Below are 14,266 nucleotides of genomic sequence, written 5' to 3'. Positions count from 1 at the left end.
TACTTAGTTGAGTAGTTCTTGCCATAATAGGGATTAGAACGTTAGGGCTGTTAACTGTATACGAGCTACCTCTTCACAACACAACTGATGGTCTCAAACACATTAAGAGAGCAAGAAATTCAAGAAATTAACTCTTGACAGGCACAACTGTTAACTGAAAGCCATTCCAGGTGACTACCTCATAAAGCTGACATCTAAGTAAGAGGTGCCTACTTTGAAGAATCTAAAATATAAAACATATTCTGGTTTGTTTAGCATGTTTTTGTTTACTAAATAATTCCATATTCCATATTCATAGTTTGGATGACTTTAGTATTAATTTACAATGCAGACACTTTTTAAATGAAAAAAGTTCTCATTTATTTGGTTCTCATTTCATGTATGATTTTTTTTTTTACATCTTATCAATAAGTATTAACTTTAGCATCATTAGGTTAAAAGAGCCGACATACACTCATAACCATGTTAAAATGCAACTAAATATCCTGATCTTCTGGCTTTAGGGAACTTTTCATTCTAGCATATAAACCAACTACAAAGATAAGAAAGCAATGTTCAAGGTAACATTTTTACCTCCACAATATCCCTTTACATTAGCTTTAGCCTCAGGCTTTCAGCCCAACAACACGTGTTGAACAAGCGCATTTTTAAAACCAGCTGATAAGACTCTCATTTTAAAATGACACAGTTTGAAGTCCTGGAAAGCTGACTGTAGAATTTTAACACATGAATCTCACATTAGATTAATTAGCTAGAGTCCTGTGGCTGATAAAATCTTGCTTGTGACAGCCTTCATTTTAGATTAAAAACAGAAATTGTATAAATGAGGCCTGCCTTTGTAAACTGTGTAAAATTAATAAATTAAGAAAAAGTGTGAAATCTGTCTTCAGAGGCACAGCATCAGTCATCCAGGTGGGCTGCAAGAGACTACGAAGAGCTGCTCCTTAATGTTTCATTACTTACTATTTTTACAGTCGTTCAAAAAAAATTTGTAGCAGATAAACTGCTTTAGTGCTCAGACTAGTTCACCTTACAGCAGATGTCAACAGGAAGTGAAGTAATAACTAACCTCATCTGTGATGGCTGACCCACAGAAAGTGCTTTGTCTTCATAGAAGCGCCTCATTGCGAATCTGTCCAATGCCTGATCAGCACTGTGAGACACAAAAATTGGATAAGTGGTGTTATCATTTATCATACCAGAGACCATTTGAAGATTACAAAACATCAAGGAGAACAGCCTTTATTTTGGAAAACCTGCTGACTTTTTCCAAGTGTGTGATTTAGAAATAACCCCCAGCTTTATAAAGCAGCTTTAATTCCCCCTGGAACCTTCCCACCTAATAACATCTGGTTGTGTTAAAGAACGATGACATTTTCAGAGCTTTTCTTCTCCCAGAGCCAGAAAAATAAGCTGGCCAGAACCGAGGGTTTAGCTGTTATAATCACATCGTTGTTTAATTTTCAAGGTTGCTCAAGTACCAGACTTCAAGGTCTAACTGTGATGGATTGTTGCTCCTGTCCTTACATAACCCTTTGAGGAGAAGATTTAGAGGATCAAAGCACTCAGATCAAACTTTTTTCAGTACTGACAGCCTAAAATCTTCACGTCTGTTTAAACTCAACCACCAACGCAATTTAATGCTAAATTTTATTCTATTTTTAGATGTGTCTGATCATGATATGTTTGCTACCTTGCAGATATGTTGCTGTAATGCATGTACGCAGCCACCACTACTCCTGTTCGACCTCTGTTCCCCTGTGAAAGAAACAAAAAACAAGTCTTGTTTAAATGGTTTAAAAATTCAAGAAGCATAACTGGAAAATTGATGGGAAATAGGAATCATATTAGGAATCATTCCAAAAGGATCGTTATAATAATGATAAAGAAGCAGAGCAGAAAAATCCCCCATCAAACATTATACACTGGTCAACAAGCATTTGCATGTGTAATTGAAACCCAAAAGTTGGAGCTATATATAAATAATAATGTTTAATTTCTCTGTTTGTTTAAAGTGGTTGGTCAGCTCCATTCAAGCATCAACTTTTTTGCTTGTCCTACTTTATCTGGATATCATGTGCAAACAATGTAATGTACGCTTAAACAATAGAGAATTTATTACATAACTATGAGAGCTGCAACCTCCACGGCTGAAAAATGAAGTGGGAAAAAAAAAAATAGTTCCTCAAATGGCCACTTATGGCAGGTTTCACAAGCAAACCAATCCCCACACACTCCCATGGTTAGCCTAGTATAGTTAGCCTAGTATATACTTAGTGTATACTTGGTTGATATCTGTTTTCTAGGCTTGTCCTCTGAATTAGAGTGAGTAAACTAGACCTCTTAACTGTGTTTTTGGAGTATTTTTAATATAACTGGCCGGTATCTTTGTCTGTCTCTACAATCTAATAATCCAGCTTGCTAACCAAGTTAGCAGTTAGCAGTTTGATTAAATCCTGATCAATATTATAGTAGGTTTAGCGATTCTTGCGGATTGTGGGCAGACTGATGTCTCACCATAGCATAAGTGTATCAGTCCTTTGGCCAAATGAGCTTAAAACAGTAGTCCATATCTCAATGGGTGAATTCACTGTGACTATGTTCATGTTTAACTAAAAATTATCAGCAGTAAAACAATAATCACATTTCCATATTTAAAAAAAATAACTCTACAATCTCTACACCCGACCAGCACATCACAGATGTATTACAACATGTTTTTACTTTGTGTTTTTCTGCTTTACCTTATTGTGTAGTACCACCACATTGCGCGGGTCTCCATTGAGCCATGTGTCAATGGCCTTGCACATGCTGCAGATCTTGTCGAGTGCTGGCGCGTGGTGGTCTGGCCAGCCAAACTCAAGAACCTGAGAATGATTATTCAGTAAATGAGGTTTCATTTTCCAAATTCATTTTTCTTAAGCGTGAATTTAACATAAGATATTTACAACTGATTTGGTGTTTGTACCTTGTGGTTTAACTTTGTTAAGTCATTCTTTCTTTCGCTCAGGTTGAGCACCTGAAATCAGGAAGAGAGTATATCAAAATGTGATCTAAGACTATGACTTACAATAATGATTTTCTGAAAACCTGCAGAACACAGGGTGCTCTGTGTCCAACAGCAAGCATAAAGTGGCAATAGAGTCTTGTGCTCTAGTTTCAGCTTGGGGTATTTCTCACCAGATAGTGCTCGCCATGCTTTGACCGCAGCATCGTCGCCACCTCTTTGAGGTTGGTGTTGTAGCTGCGCTCCTCAGCCCCGGCGGGGAAAGAGACAGAGATGATTCTCTCTGTGATGTAGACCAGGTCGACCTCATAGCTCTCCTCCATGGCTTGAACCACACTCTGACTCCTGCAGAGACAGAAGGTGCAGAAGGTCTTGAAACCCATCCCAGTGGCAAACTGTACATTGCAGTGCCATTTCACATTTGTTGATTGTTGATTGGCAACAAGCTTTTTTTGAAGCAACATAAGCTCTGATTTCAAAGAAAAGGGTCAATGCTATTGTTTGTATATATATATATATATATATATATATATATATATATATATATATATATATATATATATATATATATATATATATATATATATATATATAAAAGAAATGCTATTATTTTAAAGTAAAGGTGTAGAATGAAATTAAAGCATAAAGATATATCTGAGAAGTATTTAGGATACATTTTGCCCCTACTTCTTGGGCAATGAGTATCACTCATCCACTGATTGATGACCAACACACAGTGTCATTAAAATGAGTTTGAACATTTAGAATAACTGCTAACATTTCAGCACTCAGCAGAGTTCAGTCAACGGAGTCCATGGAGTCCAAGCTCAGCCAGCAAAACACTTTTGCAAATCCTACTGGCAATCTAAGTTATATAGTGTCATACAGGACTAGAGCCCGACCAATATAGATTTTTAAGACTGATGGCGATATTTGATAATTTAGAAATCCAATATATCAGTCTTTTTCAGACACATGAAACATAATCCATTTGTTATGTGTAGTTGTCCACAATAAGATAACATTGCAGTTTAAGAATAATGTTGTTTTAATGTCACAAGTCATTGATTACTCATTTACACTCTGCCTGACTCTGATTGTGGCATTCCAAAAGCATGTTGCCAACAGGGAAGTTGCAAAGTGCCCTCTGGTGGTCGAACTATGCAAAACTCATAACATGGTTGAAGGGTGTTTCTCCTGTCTCTTTTTTGCTTTTTAAAATTCCATTTATTGGTAATTATAAATGCATACATTGGGAAATAGCTAATATCAATCGAGCTCTATATAGTATTTAACATGCTTTAGTCTATCTACAGTTTTAGGTGCCTGTGCAAGCCACTTTGCAGGCCATCTCCACCCCAGCTTCTCATTTCCATGCTGTTTCTAACTTAAACAATCTCATGTCTGTTGTTACTGATGTTTACTTTGCTACCCATCTAATGTCTCTTCACAGAGTACTGCAAAATGACATTTTCTTGTTTGGATAAAAGACCATCTTTATTCCAAAGGTAACTGATCAACTCATTGCAATAAATATAGATACAAAATAATAAAAAATATACTAGTACTTGTGACTATAGTTACATCATAGTTGTCAGAAACTGTTAGGGGACACATCTAAAAAAAACCAAAAAACTTGTATAAAGAACATTTTAGGAGTAGACATCTTTGGAAAGGATGTTTTTACCTTTTAACCTTCTAAACAAAAGCAGGTGCCACACCATTATCTGGATAGTTATAATCATCAGTTTTGTTCACTGCAGCTGAATTTCAGTTTGTAGTTACATTGTATCATCTAGTAGAGGACTGCAGCTACTGTGAGAACATTTCTTGAACTCTCTGATTTCTCTCCGGGACCAACCAACAGAGTTTATCACAAACATCCACTTCATCAAATGTAAACTCCTGCAGCTCACTCTTATATTTCTTGGAAAAGAAAAGATTTACAGTCCTCCCCTGACTGTTGACATGACCTCTGCCGATATTACACAACCTATTTCACCAGCCAAATAGCAATCTTTTTTTGTTTTTGTTTTTTTGCTTTTGGTTAGCGGGCACACAGTAAAACCCAGAAACAGCCGTGCTTCATGAATGACGAACAGCGGAGACCATGAAGTGAAATTTTACATTCCTGCACGTCCAGCACAACCAATGAGTTTCTAATGTTCATTAATAATAATCAAGGACTGCAATGATTTAAAGAGCTTATTAAAGATTAAACAATAATTTGGTAACCTTAGAAGCTGTGCTGTTTAGAGAGCAGGAAAAATAAGAATTGATTCCATATTTTTAACCATTTTTTTTTTTTCACGAAAGGAGCATGAACAACATATAACATGACCGTATGAGGATGCCGTCTTACCGTGACTGCTTTTGCCTTATCTCCACACTCTTGCAGGACCTCGTAGATCCCTGTTGAGCACATACACAGACACACGCAGCCAGATGGCGTGAGACAGAGGGAGAAAAATGATTCATATGCAAACTCCATCTGGTAGTCATGATGATTTTATTGAATTACAGTCTGACATAACCTATTAGGGAAAAGTCAGATCACAGGCACAAAACTGAAACTGCTCTGAAAAGAGGAGAGAGAAGAGTCAGCAGAAACAGAATGACAAAAAGTGGAAGGACCAAGGCGATGAAGAACAGGACACTTGAGGAAGGAAAAAGAGCAACAGTAAAAAGTCAAAGAAGGCGAAGAAAACAGGAAAAGGAGGCGAATGAGAACAGGTGTAAAAAAAAGAAAAGAAAAAAAAGAACAAGTATGAGAAATGGGTGCGTTTCAAGAGAAAACCATCCTGAATTGGATCTTGTCAGGACTTCAACACACATTTTATTTATCCTGTCCTTTACCCAGATATTTACAGAGGGGGAGAGTTTCACTGTGACAGGGCCGCAGATGGAAAATGTTACTAAATATGCTATACTGTTGAGGAACTGCTGCATAATAGATGTTAGAGTTGGCTTTTCCTCTTACTGCCTGTTGGCCGAGGGGAGGACTCTGTATGAGTCAGCTGCCGTCAGAAAGATGAAGCCATCCAAAAAAATGACTGCTGAATTTATCTCCACGGACATCATCTGTGACACGCTTTACTTTTCCCCCACAACGACATAAAGAGTGTGCTCAGCTTGATTGCTGAAGAAGTTAAACAAGTGAGGTTGGCAGGAAGGGTCTCAAGGTTAAACACGCCCCCCCCCCACCCCCCATGGCTCTTCATATTGCTGATGAGTGGCTTCTCACAGAAAAAGCTAATGCAATCCCCCACCCCAGCGAGCCAGAATGGGAACATCATTCTAAATGATCTGACAGGAACCAAATGCTAGGCGCGCCACGGACGATGGTGTTTGCAAAATGAAACAGCCTGTTGACACGAGGCTTCACGGGTGTTTCGATGTTATATGTCACATCGCAGGAAAAATCTGTTGGCTTGTAGCCACATAGGTGCTTAAATGAAAGTCAATCTGCATGTGAAACGGGGTAAACATGTCTCAAATTTTATAGGCGCTTTTCACTTGATAACATCAGGTTTCGCCTTTAGCTCACATTTACATTTGTACCATAGATCTCTATTGACCTCCGCTATTAAAAATACAAGCCACAATGTGCACTGGTGACACGCTAACCTATAACCATTGGTGGCTGTGGCTCAGGAGGTAGAGCAGGTCACCTACTAATTGGAAGGTTGGCGGGTTGATTCCTGGCTGCTCTGGGCTGCATGCAAAAGTATCCTTGGGCAAGATACTGAACCCCAAGTTGCTCTCTGATGCACGTGTTGGAGTGTGAATGTTAGACAGTAAAAGCACTTAGCTTAGTTTTATATGGAAGTGCTTGTATGAAGGGGTGTGAATGCAAACGTGTTGTATAAGCACTTTGAATGCTCAGAGTAGAAAAGTGCTTTATAAGAGCTAGTCCATTTACCATTTAACCATTATATGATCAAATATATGGTCAAATATGTATTTGGATTCAATCCCACTTCTAGTTTAGATATGAAGTAGTGAGTGGTTCCCAACTTTTATCATCAGAGTGCCTCCTAAGCCCCTAAAAGGTGTTTAGGGGAAAAATTTTCCTAAACAATACCTATTATATTTAATTTTGTTCAGTCAATTTTATTCAACGGTTTTAACATTCAGTAACTTAATATATTCACTATTCACCCACTACTTTTAGACACTCCTCCATTTAGCAGCTATTCATTTCTTTCAGCTTGGTTACTGAGGCTAATTTTAGCATTAGTTTACAAGTTTGTCTTCACAATATTAAATAGCTACTGTATTTCAAGTGTATCCATTATGGTTAGCTATCACATTTGTTTCTACCATAATCTAAGCAAATGTTTAGCCATACTTTTATTGTACTATTTCAACTCTTAATATATACTGTTAGCTAAAAATTTAGCCTCTAGGCAGAGCGTAATTTTAGCACTAGTTTAAAATTTTGGCTTATATTAAGCTACTGTATTTCAAATTTCAAGTTTTTACATTATGTTTATGTAACAAAATTTGTTTTTATATTTAGCTTAGCAATATTAAGTGTTCATCTATAGTTTTACTTACTATTTCTTTTTCTTTTTTTTTCTTTTTTTAATGCCTGTCATGTTTGGCAGTTTTTGCAATCAAAACAATGAGCCGAATGCACTGATGTACCAAACATATTTGCTTTTACAAGAACAGCTCTATAAGTTTTCTATAGGCTATTCTTTTTAATGTTTGTATTTTTATTTTTTGTTGAGTTATTTATGCAAGGCCTGACAGGCATTAAGGAAGGGGATAGAAAAGAGGGATAAATAAACAAAAGAACGAGAGGAAAAAAGAAAAAGGGGGGGGGGGGGCAAAGGGGAGAAAGGAAAAAAAAATATTTCAACTGCTAATTTGTACTGTTAGCTAGCAGTTTAGGAATAGGAATAGCCTAATTTTAGCTACAATCATGTTTTCATAGTTTTAAGTCTTTAAATCTTCTAATCTTTTAATCTATAAGTCTCTACAATAAGCTTCAGTTTCATTTGGATTTAAAATTTCTATTTTAAATGTATCCATTATGTTAAGCTAATAAATTTGTTTTTACTCAAATTAATTCATTATGTTTGTCTGTGATGACGTTAAGCTTTAGAGTTTTGGTTCCACTTCTTGTTTTGTTTTGAAAATATTTAATACACTATTTCTCAGGTGTTTTTGCTTCTGGCATTTGTCTGGTTTCCCACCTGTTGTAGGTTAATTGTCTAGTCACACTTGTGTCTCATTCCATTCTATTACATATTTAAATATATAGTCACTAATGCATTTTTTCCATATTATCTTTAGTTAAATGTTAACATTTCAGCTAAAACTTTGTTAATTCCACTCTACTCTTTAACTAATTTGAATAGTTGAGCCTTTCTTGTCATTTTACCCAGGGGTCTACTTGTGCTTCTGGTTAGGAGGAACCGCATTAGCACACAAAATGTTTATTTATTTGTAGGTATAAATAATCTATAACAAATGAATTATTTTCCTCTCGGTTTACAAATATCTGTACCCAGCTAAATTTTTGAACAATGAATTTCTATATTACCATTTACATATCTCATAAAATACTGTGCTAAGAGCAAATGCAGTATAAATCAGTCACAAAATACTAAGAAAGTTAAGTTTAAATGTTTTCATATAAGTTTTAAACATAAACAAAACAAAACAAAAAGATTGACAGCCTTTTTGCATGGGAGTGGCCTACCTTACAGAATTGGCACGCAGTGCTACACCTCCGGCGTGAAAGCAGGTGGGCAAAAGGCATTCGAATGGCATTGCCCAAAGGCATGGCTAGGAACCACTTTTCTCTGTTTCAGGCTTTAAAATTGAAAGAATCCAGTCAAAATTTAGCGTTGTACATCTCATTCTTTTTTGGGTTTTCAGAGCATTATCCAGGTGATCAACGCTTAATTGTTCAGTCTCTACGATGTCGAGCTCCAGATCATCCTCGTGATCAAGATGTTAGAGTCCTTGCAGTTTGTGCTGAGCCCGATCAGTGATTATGTAATATCCCATTTTTTCCTTCTCAGCTGTCCTCTCCCTACTTTCTCTCAGGCTCTCCCCCCTGCCCACTTTGTATTGTACTCCTCCCTTCGTCTTATTATCTCTCATTATTTCTGACTTCTCCCTCCACCCCCCCCTGCTTCTCTTGACTCAGCTCTCTTCCCATCCCATGTACTTGTGTGGTATGCGGTTCGTGTATGTATGTTTGATCTTAACTACCTTTAAGAGTATGGTTAGCAGCATGGAATAACAGATTGCATAAAGTGGGGAATAAAAACAATATTTTCTGTCTGCTAGAATTATGTTTGATTTACTAGAGCTTACATCCATACTCTACTCTTCCATGAGCCAACACTGATTTAAAAAACCCCCATAATACCCTTGGATGACCCTCTGTAGGCCCCACGCCGACTCCGTTATGGTCACATTGGTGCAGTTTGAGTCAAAACCACCATGCATGTATCCTGCATGGACTAACCAAATAAATATCCCATCTGCACTTCGGTCCACACACTACATAAACGGATACAGTACACGCACACATATCTGGAAAACCTCATGAATGATGACTCCTGGATTTAAGTACGGAAAGCAGAGGGTGCCATGACATCTCACTGAGGGAAATCGAGTCAGAAAGCATAAATATTAACCAGCAAGCACAACAATATATGTGTGAAACAGGTAACAGACAACTTGATATGATGGGAAGACACCGGGAATGCTATAAAAATATGTGATAACCACAACAGAGATCGTACTGGTTAAACAAAAAAGGTATGAATGATGGATGAAGATCACAAATTCAGCTGATGATACAGCAAAATTTTTATTGGAAATGTCTGGATGAAGGGACTGTGTCTATTTAATGCCAAATACCAATATGTCACAGTCAAACTTTCCATAATTACAGTAAAAAAAAAACAAATTAAAAAATAGTCAAGACAATTAGTAGCCTCTGTGTTGTTTGTGCTGATGTTTCTCATGAGTATGCCCACATGCCTTTAACATCTTGTTGACTGATGTCACAAAAAAAGATGGTGTTTGTATGAACGCACAATACATGGTTTGCATTTAACTGAATGGGATGAACATAATATTTTGATGGAATGATGCTAAATAAATATTTTTTTTTAAATCCTTGAACATTTAAGAGGTGGTTTTCACATGTTTGCAGTTTGTTTTATTGTGTTTGACAAGCTGTAGTTAGCTGCGATTCACAGCTGCTGGAATATTTTCCAACACCAACCGAATTTCACAATAATAATAATTTTTAAAAAGAGCCCTCCAAAAACATCCATAAACGCTTCTCAAAGCACGCAGGCATAATCCGCTTTTTCCTCAGTATGTTCAATTTCTGCCAAAGTATGCAGTTAAACGCTTGTGGCGAAATATGTACTTTTATTTGTTGCTAGCTAACATAATTTGCTGTTTACTTTGGACTCATGTTTGCTTAGATTGGTAGCTAACAACAAATGCAAAAAGCTAACTAAAGAATGTTTGTGATAAACTAAAACCGGGTGCTTCCGGACATGTTTGAGTCATACAGCAAAAACCACTTTAACTGGGTTGTGTAAGTTTTAAAATATAACACATACATTAAATTAAATCATATTCCTCTCTGTCAGGGCACAAACTGTTGATTAATCAGTATATAAGCAGGCCGATCAGTGTTTATAATCCCACTCATCTCCTTACTTTTGCTTCTGAGCTGAACATTCGAGTGACACCTGACGCAGACACTGACTCATTGTGACACACAAAAAAAAAAAGAGAGGTGATGCAGGGATGCAAGAAATCACTGCTGCTTTTATCTTTTGCAATATTAAAATGTAAAAATCTTCTGGCTTCATGAAAAACAAAACAAACATTGGTGGTTCTCTCCTCTGTTATTTTTTTATTTTTGAGATTTTGCTTTCCTGGATGCCCACCACCTACAGTATGCCTACACCCTCCACAGTTAGCAGTGTCAGGCAAAACAAGCATGCCTCGTGTCTCTGGCCAGGCCTTGGCATTGATTTCTGGCACAAATAAGACAAAATTTGCAGTGGACTCGCAGAAACATATGTCTCTACAGCTTGCTGTTTTTTGTTTTGTTTTTTTTTCTTTCTCAGGTATGCACCAAATATTCATTTACAATGGCGCAGAACAGAGAGCAGCTGAAAGCGTTTAGCTCAGCCCACCTGAACATAATGTAGCCTGAAAAGATCCTTTAGAATAATATGCACCATTCTTTAAGGATCTGTGAACTGAGCTCTAATTGGTTACCTGTTCTGTACTGGATGGTGCTGAACTGTGTTTGAGATCGAGGCTTAACAGCATTAATCACTGATTAAATTATTGATTACTTCCAAATAATTTGTTGTATATTAAAAGCTAATAATTATATAGCAGGTTGAACAGTCTCCTTGTTGCCTACTGTGGTTTAATTTAATATAAAGTCTTTTTTTTTTTGCATGCCAAATGATGTAAACATCATAGCTCATGTATGCAGTTTGCACTTTATACTGTCTGTAGATGGCATTTAGGTTTCTATAATAGGTTGCTACTCATGTCTCCCTATTTCAAATCAGCTGAGGTTAGCTTGTGATAACTTACAGTAAGGTTAGATGGAGTTGTGAAAGGCACTAAATTGGGGGAAACCATTTTTTTTTATAGAGCTCAGCTTGTATGTGGGGCATTATCATGCATGTGGTGCCACGTACATGGAAATGCATTATTCCTGCAGGAACTGAAGGGTCCTGTCCAAACTGCGAGAAACAACCAAAAGCATATAGCAGGATCTAAACAGGTGTCTGTGTATTTTTTGCTACACAGTGTACATAAGGATTGTTATTCCAGCATCTTGTTGCAATAACAACTACAGCATTTATGAATGGGCATCTTTTAAAGCATGTTTTCTTGGTATTACACTTACACAGAAGAAGTGTTACTTACCGGTGTATCTACATGCTTTAATGGCAGCTGAGGAGTGGGAGGCTGGAGAGAGAAGTGAGACAGAGTCAGCGGGTTAATCATTGTTTCTTTCACAGGAAGAAGGAAGAAACAACACGGTGAGAAAATAAGGATGAGAAGGAGATGTGAGAACCAGATTTTCTTTCTGGATGATCCTCTTGCCTGGGTGACAGTCACCTACCAGACTCAGTGTGTATATGTGTGTGTGTGTGTGTGTGTATAGGTTTAACATGTCGGGTGTAACACATTCCAATGTAATGCGTTACTGTACTAAATTCAGCCCAGCAGCCAGAGATGGATTTTGAACAGGTAACAAAGGTAATGATGAGCAGTCAGGCTTGTAGCGCTGCAGCCTCCATTTCTCCCTGTTCATGTTTCTACAGCGGCGATTACATTCAAGTCTCTTCAGGCTGGTTTTAAACTACTTTGTGTTGTTCGGTTTTGTGTTCATATGTAAACACACACAAAAAAGATCAAATGTGTGTCCTCATTAGGAGCAGGATATGTGTCGGTGTTCAGCTCATTTTGTGGAGTAACGTGAAAGTAACAGAAAGTGTAGAGTAACAAATTACTGCACTTTTAAGAAAAGTAACAAGTAATGTTTAATACATAAATTATTACATTATTTTTTTAAATAATGTATTAACTTATATATATATATATATATATATATATATATATATATATATTTGGAACAAAAGGAGGTAATTGAGAGATGCTTCATATGATTATTTCACTTGAAGCTGGCAACCTCTGCAAAGCATTGAATCCACTCTGTGACATGTGGCCTTCCACTTTGTGGCTGAGTTGTTGTCATTCCCAATTGCTTCCACTTTGTTATAATTCCACTAACAGTTGACTGCGGAATATTTAGTAGTGAGGAAATTTCACGACTGGACTTGTTGCACAGGGGGGATCCTATCACGGTACCATGCTGGAATTCACTGAGCTCCTGAGAGCGACCCACTCTTTCACAAATGTTTGTAGAAGAAGTCTGCATGCCTAGGTGCTTGATTTATACACCTGTGGAAGTGACTGGAACACCTGAATTCAATGATTTGGATGGGTGAGTGAACACTTCTGGCAGTATAGTGTATGTCTGTCCCCATTACAGTTTTCAACGAAATCCTGTTGTATGAAGTCTCTGACTAATTCTGTGGCATTTTGTGAGTTTTTACATAGCAATCACATTTAAAGCTGTGTAGAGTTAACATTTTGAAATCAGTTTCTTAAATTGTGCGTGTCTGTTTGTGAAAGAGGCAGCAATGGAGAAAGAAAGAAAAAGAAAGTATGTAATTAGAGGCAGAGAGATGCAGAGCCTGATCCATGTTTTAAGGAAAATCTCTTAACAGAGTTAAGTACAGGGTCTTCGGCTGCTGTGAGCTCCGTAAACAAATCCGACTGTTTAACGAGCTGCAGCAGTGATTTAAAAAAGGCCAAAGCCCAAAGTAAATAAGTAAAACGTAGTTACTGTAGCCTGGAATCTTCCTAATTTGGTCAAATCATCGGTGGTTTAATCATAAAAATATAAAACAGGACAGGCTGATCCATTTTATATTTGATTTCATTGAATGCTCACCACCAATCGGGGGAAACGATCAAATTCTCTTCCCGGTTTTCTAATCATGACCTAACATTTGCTGAGCAGACGTTCTTCGTGGAAGTGAATGAAAACTCCAATTTTAAGCTCATTAAAATGAAAATGGCTCAAGTCTCGGTGTCGCAGTGCATAAATTTCATTTTATCCTCTAAAGCAGAAACCCTTACAGGAAAACGGGAATAATCACTTTCGCTGAACCTCAGTATCTTTCCACTTCTGCTCGGTGCAGAATTTAAGCAGCATCCTCACAGCTCAAAGACCAAATCGCTGACAGCACCTTTGGATCTGTGGATGCTTTTGGCCAAGTTGATGTACATGCGTAAACATGCGGGTTAGGAGATTGATGTTGGATTTCGCAGACTCCCACTCATCCACAGGTACTGATAAGCTATCACTAAGCTGGCATGTTGTCATGGATTGCAGAAAAGAGGCAGTGAAGAAGAAAACTGATGACATGAGATAAACATTTTGGGCGGTCCAGCTTTACAAATATCTTGAAAAGAATGCATCGAGCACATTTGTGCTTGTTTAATTTTACTTTTCCAGTGTTTTTTTTGTGCCCCTCTCATGGGTACCTGAATAAACAGGCAGATTGAAAGATTCCAACTCCATTCATTTTTTAGGCTGATGTCATGATTGGTGTAACAGCTCCAGACTAGTCATAAAGTCTTCTGGCAGAAAAATCCTCATGAGAG

General features: G+C 37.3%; 1 protein-coding gene across 1 annotated transcript in view; it reads right to left on the bottom strand.

Moving 5' to 3' along the window:
- Positions 1-14,266, bottom strand: part of tns1a (tensin 1a) — a 68,396-nt gene that overhangs the window by 40,541 nt on the left and 13,589 nt on the right. Inside the window, exons 3-9 of the mRNA XM_030747051.1 lie at positions 11,954-11,995; positions 5,370-5,419; positions 3,181-3,352; positions 2,969-3,019; positions 2,745-2,867; positions 1,694-1,758; positions 1,070-1,153 (exon numbers count right to left, since the gene is read on the bottom strand). Of these exons, the coding sequence (XP_030602911.1) occupies positions 1,070-1,153; positions 1,694-1,758; positions 2,745-2,867; positions 2,969-3,019; positions 3,181-3,330 (473 nt within the window). The 5' untranslated portion in view covers positions 3,331-3,352; positions 5,370-5,419; positions 11,954-11,995. The remainder of the gene's footprint in view (positions 1-1,069; positions 1,154-1,693; positions 1,759-2,744; positions 2,868-2,968; positions 3,020-3,180; positions 3,353-5,369; positions 5,420-11,953; positions 11,996-14,266) is intronic.

Source organism: Archocentrus centrarchus, chromosome 2 (assembly GCF_007364275.1).
Source record: "Archocentrus centrarchus isolate MPI-CPG fArcCen1 chromosome 2, fArcCen1, whole genome shotgun sequence".
Taxonomy (NCBI): Eukaryota; Metazoa; Chordata; class Actinopteri; order Cichliformes; family Cichlidae; genus Archocentrus; species Archocentrus centrarchus.
The sequence above is the reverse complement of the archived record's forward strand: the minus strand, read 5'-3'. Positions and strand labels throughout refer to the sequence as shown.